Raw genomic sequence first — 9,607 nt, 5'->3', positions numbered from 1 at the left:
ATGCCAATTAGATGAGTATATTTACACCCCACATAAACTTTCGGTCATGCCCGACATTTTTCTAATTTACATTAGATCTCTATCTTTAAGCCCTTTCAAGCCAAAAGCTTTTGAAATATTGATGTCAAAATCCAGCATTTTTCCACAAAAAAAAAACCGGCGCCTAAAGGGTTAACATCTGGAAAAGACAAAAGCTGCGTGTTTGTAAAAAACAAATCCGTCATTATGGCATTTAAACTTTAAAATGTTGCTTCTGGCCATAATATGATCAAAAATTAAGTTTTAATATATTTACGGTAGGAAATTTACCAAACATTTTCATGGAACATGATCTTTACTTAAACATAAAAGCTAAACATAAACGCATAATGCGCCCAAATGTTCACGCAAAGAAAGAAGGCGTGGTTTCAGTAACCGCAGTTAGTGTTGAAGCAGCATGTCAGGGAGACGCTGTGTGTTTCTAGCCGAAAGCAAAAGCACTTTATTTCGCCTTAGGCGGGGCATAGAGGACCTACAATAATGTACAGTATTTGAAAAATAATGTGTTTTTTGAACATTAAAGCATGTCAACATATTCTGTTACACCAAATACACAAAATAATGATCTTTAAAAAAGCATCATATGACCCCTTTAAGACTGTCTTTACTAGTGCATTTATAGGACACCTGAACTCAGTGCTTCTGTAATGTGAGAGACGATGTTTGAACGACTACAGTGTTTGAGTCACGAGTAAAACGAAGGACAATGATAAAATGCAATACCTAGATTACACAGACAAATCCATTATGGAGCTCATAATGACATTATAACAGGATGAAGAGGAAAATACAGACAGTAGTATCAGCAGACTACAAAAAAAGTACAACAATTCAACAGACATTGCATCTGGAAATGATGTTGTACATGTGAGTCTGTCTTCACTTCCCTCTGATCACATGTCACAATCAACATCCTCATGCAACCGTCTCAAACTGCAGAAATTAGTACTTGATCATTATTGTTACTCTAGAACTAAATCAATGGTCAGAAGAACCTAAAATGTAACAAAGAATGTTTTTAATCTCCTAGAACCAAATACTCAAAAAATCCTACAGCAAAAAAAAAAAAAATGCTTCTTGACAATGACAAGAGGGGATGGTTAATATATTTAACAATATATAAATAAATAAAAACTTGAAATAAAATAAACTTATTTTAATTAGTTGTCAAAGCAGCATTTCTCGTTTTCATCTAGTTTAACTGGATGTACAAAAATAGCTAAAACTAAAATTGACTTTAAAAAATAATTTAAAAAATCATATCCACTTAAAAACATATATTTTTATATATAAAAAAACTAATAAAAAAGACAGAAACACAAAAAAATACTAAAACTTTACCTAAAATTAAAATGAAAAAAGAAAATATAAAAATAAAGAGTAATTCAAAATTGAAATGACATCTCAAATACACTCAATAACACTGCAAAAAAGATCCTGCTGAATTTAAAGCAAATAATTTTTCATTTTAAAGCTGCACAGCAACAAGTACCACGGTACTATCATCATTTTAAGACAAGTACCATAGTACTATCCTGATTTTTTTTTTTTACCATGGTACCTTTATAAAGGCACCGAGGTTGTACCATGGTACAGCAATATAAGGCATCAGACTGCAATACTATAGTACAGAAATTCATGGTATTTACATTAAAAGGAAAAAAGCTCCCTGGAACTTTTTGCAGGTTTAACCACTGTACTCTTTTAAATACCTTGTATGCAGTGTTGGGGAAAGTTACTTTTAAAAGTAATGCATTACAATATTGCGTTACTTCCTAAAAAAGTAACAAATTACGTTACTTAGTTACTTTTTATTGAAAGTAATGCGTTATGTTACTTTTGCGTTACTTTTTAAGTCTGGGCTGGGCTTGCTCGTTTGCTTTTAATATAAAAAGTTATATTTTTGGCAAATGTAAAAGCCCTTTCACACCAAAAGCCTCAGGCTGAAGGAAATGTAAATTCACGTCTGTACAGTATACACAGAAGAAGAAAGTTCAACACTCTTCAGCAATGAAAAAAGAAGAAATGTTAGTTTATCTTGTGTAATTTGTGCTTATTAGTATAGTTGAATTGGATCACCAAAGGTCAGCAGTAAATTGGTTAATAAAACGGGATTAAATACATAAAGGATATTTGTATTATTTAACATATTTAATTATTGCAGCTTTGAGTCAAATTCTGAGTTGCTTTTAACTGTTTTTATTAATTTTGAGGAAAACTAAATCTGATTTTTTTTTATTGTGAGTGAGTGAGATGAATTAATGCATGTTCACATTTATTCTAGAACTAAAGTAACATCTTACTCCCGATTTCTCGCAACAAGGGGACAGGAGAGCTTTCAATCAATAAATGGGAAAAAAAAGTAACTGGCGTTACTTATTTGAAAAAGTAACTCAGATATTTTCTTGTAAATTAAAAAGTAATGCGTTACTTTACTAGTTACTTGAAAAAAGTAATCTGATTACGTAACTCGCGTTACTTGTAATGCGTTACCCCCAACACTGCAGGTCAGTCTATATGGGACCTTAAAAATAATAAGGACTAAAATAATTTGGGAAAACTGGACACCTACCCCTGTGAGTTCATCAGCACTACCGATCATATTGGGGGACAGACTGGTGGGCTCAATGTCGCTGCCCGTGAAATCATCCTCAGATTCCTCAAACGACGAGGCAGAGGACAATCCAGCGGAGGAGGAGCTGGACAGTTTCCTGTGGAACAGAGAGGGCGCAGGGGAGCCTCCACAGCCGCTGTCCGAGCAGGGCGAGTCCTCATCGGGATGCAGGTCCAGCGAAAAGCCGCCCATGCTTAAAGTCGAATCACTGATGTGCGGACTGTCCTCACCAGGACCTAAATCATCATGGGTGACTATTAGTTTGGGAATAATCCTAGGGAATGGGTTTGAGGCTTGTTGCTCTGCTTCTCCACCCAGCCGACCTGACACGGAGGGTTGCAATGTACTTTTGGTCATTTTATGTTTGGCTAACGGAGACGAGCAACTGAAGTCTACTAAAAAGTCTGGTGCGTTCAAGCACTGGGTCACATTTTCCTCCGAAACTCTGCCTGGAATCACGGCACCTCCTTCTGACACTCTTTCCATGTCCCACGGCGAGACGCAACACTCATTGTTCTCCTCGCGTAACGTTACTCCTTTCTGTCCGCTTTGGGAATCAGAACTTTCAAAGTTGGTGTCCCGACTCAGAAGTATCAAGTTTTCGGTCGCATGTTGATTACCGGAAGAAGTCGCGTTTAAAATAAGTTTTTTCGGCTCGTGTACTCTCACATCCCCAGAAGTCTTCCCCTCTTTGATATCGTCCCGCCAGCACTTCTGAACAGATTGCAGCTGCTTGGTTTTCATCGGATTCTCGTCTAACCGGTCACCGGTATGTAAAGAAGAAGAAAAAACTCCTTGCACACGCGCTCGTGTGGAGCTCGCGAGTGCTGCGCTGTTACAGCCGCGTGAAGAGCCGCTGCCGCTGCTGGATGATGATTGGCCCATCCTGCGCACCGTACAGATCACTCGCGCAGCCCTTTAAATGCCACGCCCACTGCACAACGCCGCTGCTCTGGCAAAGGTCTTTAACACTGCACAGCCTGACATAGGAAATTAGTCAGAAAAATCATTTTGTTTGATTTATTTAGACGGAACAATTTATTATACCTTTATACAAAATAACATGTTTTTTAAAAAAAAAAGTGCATATATGTTTTGTATCATATCTGATACATCAGGCGACTGTCATATGCATATTCCCTGTTTTTATACAGTCAATGCATATTCCTCACATTCCAGGACGAAAAAAAACACCTTAATTTTAGTACCAGACTATGCAAACATATGTAATTTGGCCACAAAGTTAGATGAGATTATGACAGCTTGTAAATCAATTCGATGTTTAACAGTACAACTTACATAAAATACATATAAAATGCTGTGGAATGCTTGAATCTGATTGGCTGACAAAGGTTCTAAGAAACTATTTTCCAGGAAACGCACAGGTTAAAGTAGTTTCAGTTTATTTATCACTTCGCCAAATGATTTAAGTTATTTTAAAGGTCCTTGCAAAAGAACCCAAATGCAACCACTGAGAGATGTACAAATAAATGTTCCTCAAAAATTAGTTGTATCATTTATAGTTGCAGTTTAACTAGATTTATTTTTCTAAAATATGATGTAGGCTATGGGTTAACAAGTAAACCTATTGCTTCAGTCCAGAACATGTTTTAAGTATGATTTATAGGGCTAACTGAGCTTCTGTTGAGGCAATATGCAATGTAAAGACAAAAAGCTGTGGCACAGCATATGTGACCCTGGATCACAAAACCAGTCACAAGGGTCAATTTTTTGATTTTGAGAACTGAGATTTGATTTTGAGAAAAATTGAGATTTATCAAAGCTGAATAAATAAGCTTTCCATCGATGTATGGATAGGACAATATTTGGCTTATATTATACAATATTTAGCAATAGGTTCTTAGTAATGCATTGCATAGTACTATTCAAAAATTAAGTTTTTATATATTTACGGTAGGAAATTTACAAAATACCTTCATGGAACATGATCTTTATTTAATATCCTCGTGATTTTTGGCATAAAAGAAAAATCGATAATTTTGACCCATAAAATGTATTGTTTGCTATTGCTACAAATATACCCGTGCTACTTATGACTGGTTTTATGGTCCAGGGTCATATATTATAACAGGAACAAGAAGGAGAAACTATCTCATTTCTAAAATATAGATATGCAAATTTTTATTCCCTTAAAAACGCACGTGGACACGCCATACATTTCTATTGCTTTTGTTGTTGTTTTTAAGATTAATGACTATTGATCAAAAATAGTTTAACCTTAATAAAATGGGATTAAATACATAAAGGATATTTGTATTATTTAACATATTTAATTATTGCAGCTTTGAGTCATATTCTGAGTTGCTTTTAACTGTTTTTATTAATTTTGAGGAAAACTAAATCTGATTTTTTTTTATTGTGAGTGAGTGAGATGAATTAATGCATGTTCACATTTATTCTAGAACTAAAGTAACATCTTCTGATTTCTCTCAACATGGGGACAGGAGAGCTGTCAATCAATAAATTGGGGGAAAAAAAGTAACTTGCGTTACTTATTTGAAAAAGTAACTCAGATATTTTCTTGTAAATTAAAAAGTAATGCATTACTTTACTAGTTACTTGGGGGAAAGTAATCTGATTACGTAACTCGCGTTACTTGTAATGCGTTACCCCCAACACTGCTTGTATGTATGTATGTAAATACCATGATGCATGAATACAGTAAGTACAGTTTGAATGAGTGCATGCAGAACTGCATGAATAAACAAATGAAGGGTTCACAGATGATGATGAAGATGATGATGAGGTGTTTTACCTGGATGATGAAGCAGTGAAATCTCCATCCAGCAGTCTGAATTTACAGAACAAAACTCCGTTGACAAACGGCACAGCTGTCAGCTCCTCCAGAGTAACGTGAGTCTGAAACTTAAACTTCTTCTTCTTGACGAGAAACGCCATGAACCCGAGCTTGAGATGGTTTAATTCTCTACTGAAGTCTGGTGTTTAAAATGAGCACTGTGAAGCGGGTTTAAACTCTCTCCGCGGGATCATGATTTCATTGATCATCTGCGAGAGAAAAAAACACAAATCACAACAAACGTGATCAACTCTGAGCTCGTGTTTCTGTCTCCGATGTTTGGATGTGATTCTTCTGTTCCTGTGTGTTTAGATTTACTAAAGAGATTATGAAGCTCCGCCCCCCCTCTCTCTCTCTCTCTCCCTCTCTCTCTCTCTCAATTCAATTCGATTCAGTTCAATTCAAATAGCTTTATTGTATTGCCAAAGCATTAAGACGACACAGAAAATGGTTTATAACATCTGAACATTTATTTATATATTATAACTAATATGTAATATATAACTAATATGCAAATGTCATATATACACACAGATACAGGAGAACCAGATTGTCTGTGTAAAGAATCTGTATTATACTAGTAATATATAATGTATTACATTTTGGAAGTAACTTGCCCAACACTGGTGATAAGTTATACAGTAAGTTACAGATACCTGAAGCGGAGGCTGTAACTTTTAATGAATGTGGTGTAAGTGTGGACTTATAGTCAACATTTCAATTTAGACAAATCGCGTGATAAGGATTTTTCAATATTTTACAAGTGACAGAAGTCTAGAAAACTTAAAAAGTCATTTTTTTAGGCAGTGTGTAAGTTTGGAAGACACTTGGCAGATTATTGTAGAAGTGAAAGTTATAAAGTTATAAAGATTATATAACAAAAAAGTTATGGAAGTTTAAGTTTATGAAAATATAAAATGCAATAATTTAAATATTTATGTTTTATATAAAATATATATTTTACAAAACATGTTTTACTCTAAAACTGCTAGAAAATCAAGTTATGTTCGAAATTTGAGGTTGATATCTCAAAAAATGAGCTTTCAGTGAGATTTTGTTTGGGCGCAGTACCAAGCCTTTCCACTAGATGACCATCAAACCCCATTAGTAACCATTTAAGTGCGCCTTCATTTCCATGGTTTGGGTGATCTGAAACATGTTTTTCCACACTTTTCTCAATATTTATGAAGTAGACATCACAATCAGAAGTATTAAGGGCAGTATGGCAGTATTTGATTTCAATTCAACCTCAAAAAAACACATAAAAGACATGCTACGAGAACCCTGGACTTGCGTTATAGTTCACGATGCATCAAAAACGGAGAATCTATTGTTTTTTCTATATATTCATAACACTTTTAGACCGTTTTCTCTCAAAATAATAGAATGGATGTTATCTTTTGAACACTCTCCATGAAAATGATTAAAGATTTTTACTGATTTTTCATGATTTCATATGTGCATCAGTATTTCAAAGTAAAGGTCTGACTCTGATGAGTACTCTTCTTGCATATTAATAAATTACAGATGCTCTGTAAAATATTTCAAAAATCAGTCACCAAATATCAAAACTTTAAGTCTTTAAGCTTTCAAACGATATATAGTTTGTCAAGATTACTTTAGGTTCAGACTAAGATATCACTGTTTAAAACATGTAATGGCAAGTGGGCCCGTGACAGCTAACAGGTTAAACTGCAAAAGTTTGTCTGAAACACAAATCACTCGATATTAACTTTTTGTGTGTAGAACTTTTATATAACACAGACAAACCCATTTTCAGTACAGCACTATTGCTCAATTAAAATGCTAAAACAATGACACAAAACCTCTAAGCATTACAGAATAATAATCACAATATCAAAATCATTTATGTAATATGCACACTTATACTCTTGAAAAGTTAGTTTGTTATCAGTGATGGGTCCATGATGATCATTTAACATAAAGAGCATATGTATGTAGCAAGAAATGGAGGAAAAAGCACATTTTTCCATGTCAAAAGTATTGAGACCCTCAGATATGGCGCACTTTGTCTCTATCTAGTGGCTGTAAAGTAAACTACATCCAACCTGCAAATCTGTGAAAAATAGGGAAATTATATTACAATGTTAAATTATGGTAGGGATTCTGTATCAAAACGTGAAAGTAACAACATATAATTAAAGTAAAATATAACTGTTAACTCTTTAAACAGTGTTCGTACAAATATTTAAGAGTGAAATTCAACACTTTTCCAGTACTTTCAAGCAGCGGCAGTCTGTGCTTTTCAAAGGGTGGGGAAGCTGTTTATAATAAACTATGTTTATAAATTGAATTAATAAAATGATTCATTATTGTTGCAAAGTAATCAGATGTACATTACGCGCAAAAACAGCTCAGATGTGAACTATAGCAGGATAAACTGAATGGGAGACCATAGCAAGTAATTATTTCTATTTGCTCCAATGGCAAAAGAAAAAAATACATTATTGCATTTCCAAAAGAGAGAGGAAAAAACTGATTAATAAAGTAAATAAATACTTGATATACTATATAAAGATTGTGCTACATAAAGATTTAAGTCGTGGTGTCTAGTGATGTAAATGAAAGGCCTAAATGAAATAGTAAATGTATGTTTTTCCAACTAGAAATGAGGAAAATGTACAGTTAAACAGTTTCTTTAGTACTTGAGGAAAATACAAATACCCCCCAAAATATTGTACATGTAAATAAATATATCTACGGTAAAGATCTCATGCTTGAGCATCAATAAATCACAAAAAAAAAGACTGGTACGTGTGTGGAGAGTTTCTTTATTCAGCATACTTAAACAAAAATGGCAAATTCCCAAAAGCTAAAGAAACAAAAGCCTCCACAAAGTCTTCTGTCACTGGAACCACTGAAGAAAATGTGTTTTCTGTAGGTCTCTGACCCAGATTTGGGTTTTGAGGTTTTGCATGTTTGTTTAAGTGTCAATTGCACACCAAAACAATCAAATTAAATGTGTTGCAACTTGACTTTTAAGCAACCAAATGTAAATGTAAATGAAAAGACTTTACAGTAACTTCAAATGGTCAAAAGCTATTTATATTTGGCCACTTCTTTAAAACGCTCATAAAAGTCTCCCTGACACATTCACACATATACGCACAAACTCTTTGAGGCACCGTGCTGTACAATAATTTAGTCTATTCTAGACCAGACGGTCACACACACACACACACACTCAGAAACCCAAGCGTGCTCATATTTGTCTCTATTGTGCGTCTTCTGTCTGTGGCGGGACGTTTTCCGCTCCTTCTCCAGTCTCTGTGGCAGCTGCTGCTGCGTTTGCGCTGTTGGCGTTCTGTAGAAACTTCCTCAAGTCCTTCAGAGCGGGTCTGAACATCTGGATGAGGGCGAGCAGGGCGGCCTGCGTTCCCTCCAGAGCCTGGGCTTGTCTCTCCTGAGCGCAGGCCTGGGCCTCCTGCGAGCGGCGGATCATCTGCAGCAGGTCGTTCTGGTTCTCCAGGTGCTGGGCGATCTCGCGCACGTGCAGGTTGGTGACGCGGTGCTCCTGCAGCAGTTTGGCGGAGTTGAGCGCGATGCGGCTCTTCAGTTCCTGCGGTTTGCACTCGGCCTGCGCCGCCAGCATCTCCACCGGAGCCTCTGCGGTGACGGTCACCGGCGTCTCGGTGGTGCAGTACTCCACCATGCCTTCCTCCAGCGTGTGGTACGTCGTCTCGGCTGCGGAGGCGCAATCATAAACATGCTGCGCTTTTATAAACAGCAAATAGTCTTAGATGAAGATCATAAGTCAAGCTAAAATCGTACCTTCAAGAGTTTTTATCTCACATGCTGCTGCAGCCGCTGACTGAATGCCTGTGAAGAGAAAAGTTTTACCATTTTAAAACTCAATTATAAAATTACCATTTTCCTTTCAGGATTGCATCACTTTGAACATTAAGGCAAGACACATGCTGGCAAAACCATTGTTTTTTTCATGCATTGGTCAGTGTTGAGCTATATTGCTTTTATATCATCTTCTTTCAGACTAGAGGAAAGAAAAAAAAAATCTAAAATTGACATTTAAGTCTTTTTTTAGTACACTTTATCTATTTGCGTCTGTATATTTCAATCTCAATACATATCTTTAAAGGGGTCATATGATGCGATTT

The 9,607-nt window shown here is 35.8% G+C and overlaps 2 protein-coding genes across 2 annotated transcripts in view; both read right to left on the bottom strand.

Annotated features, from left to right (window-relative positions):
* LOC107752986 (protein FAM102A-like) overlaps positions 1 to 5,764 on the bottom strand; it is a 30,604-nt gene extending 24,840 nt beyond the window's left edge. Inside the window, exon 1 of the mRNA XM_016569062.1 lies at positions 5,430 to 5,764. Within this exon, the coding sequence (XP_016424548.1) occupies positions 5,430 to 5,572 (143 nt within the window). The 5' untranslated portion in view covers positions 5,573 to 5,764. The remainder of the gene's footprint in view (positions 1 to 5,429) is intronic.
* Positions 5,765 to 8,251: 2,487 nt separating this feature from the next.
* Positions 8,252 to 9,607, bottom strand: part of LOC107753004 (nuclear apoptosis-inducing factor 1-like) — a 2,824-nt gene continuing 1,468 nt past the window's right edge. Inside the window, exons 2-3 of the mRNA XM_016569087.1 lie at positions 9,264 to 9,311; positions 8,252 to 9,176 (exon numbers count right to left, since the gene is read on the bottom strand). Of these exons, the coding sequence (XP_016424573.1) occupies positions 8,707 to 9,176; positions 9,264 to 9,311 (518 nt within the window). The 3' untranslated portion in view covers positions 8,252 to 8,706. The remainder of the gene's footprint in view (positions 9,177 to 9,263; positions 9,312 to 9,607) is intronic.

Source organism: Sinocyclocheilus rhinocerous, unplaced genomic scaffold (assembly GCF_001515625.1).
Source record: "Sinocyclocheilus rhinocerous isolate Xijiao unplaced genomic scaffold, SAMN03320098_v1.1 scaffold951, whole genome shotgun sequence".
NCBI lineage: Eukaryota > Metazoa > Chordata > Actinopteri > Cypriniformes > Cyprinidae > Sinocyclocheilus > Sinocyclocheilus rhinocerous.
This window is presented reverse-complemented; position numbering and strand designations above follow the sequence as displayed.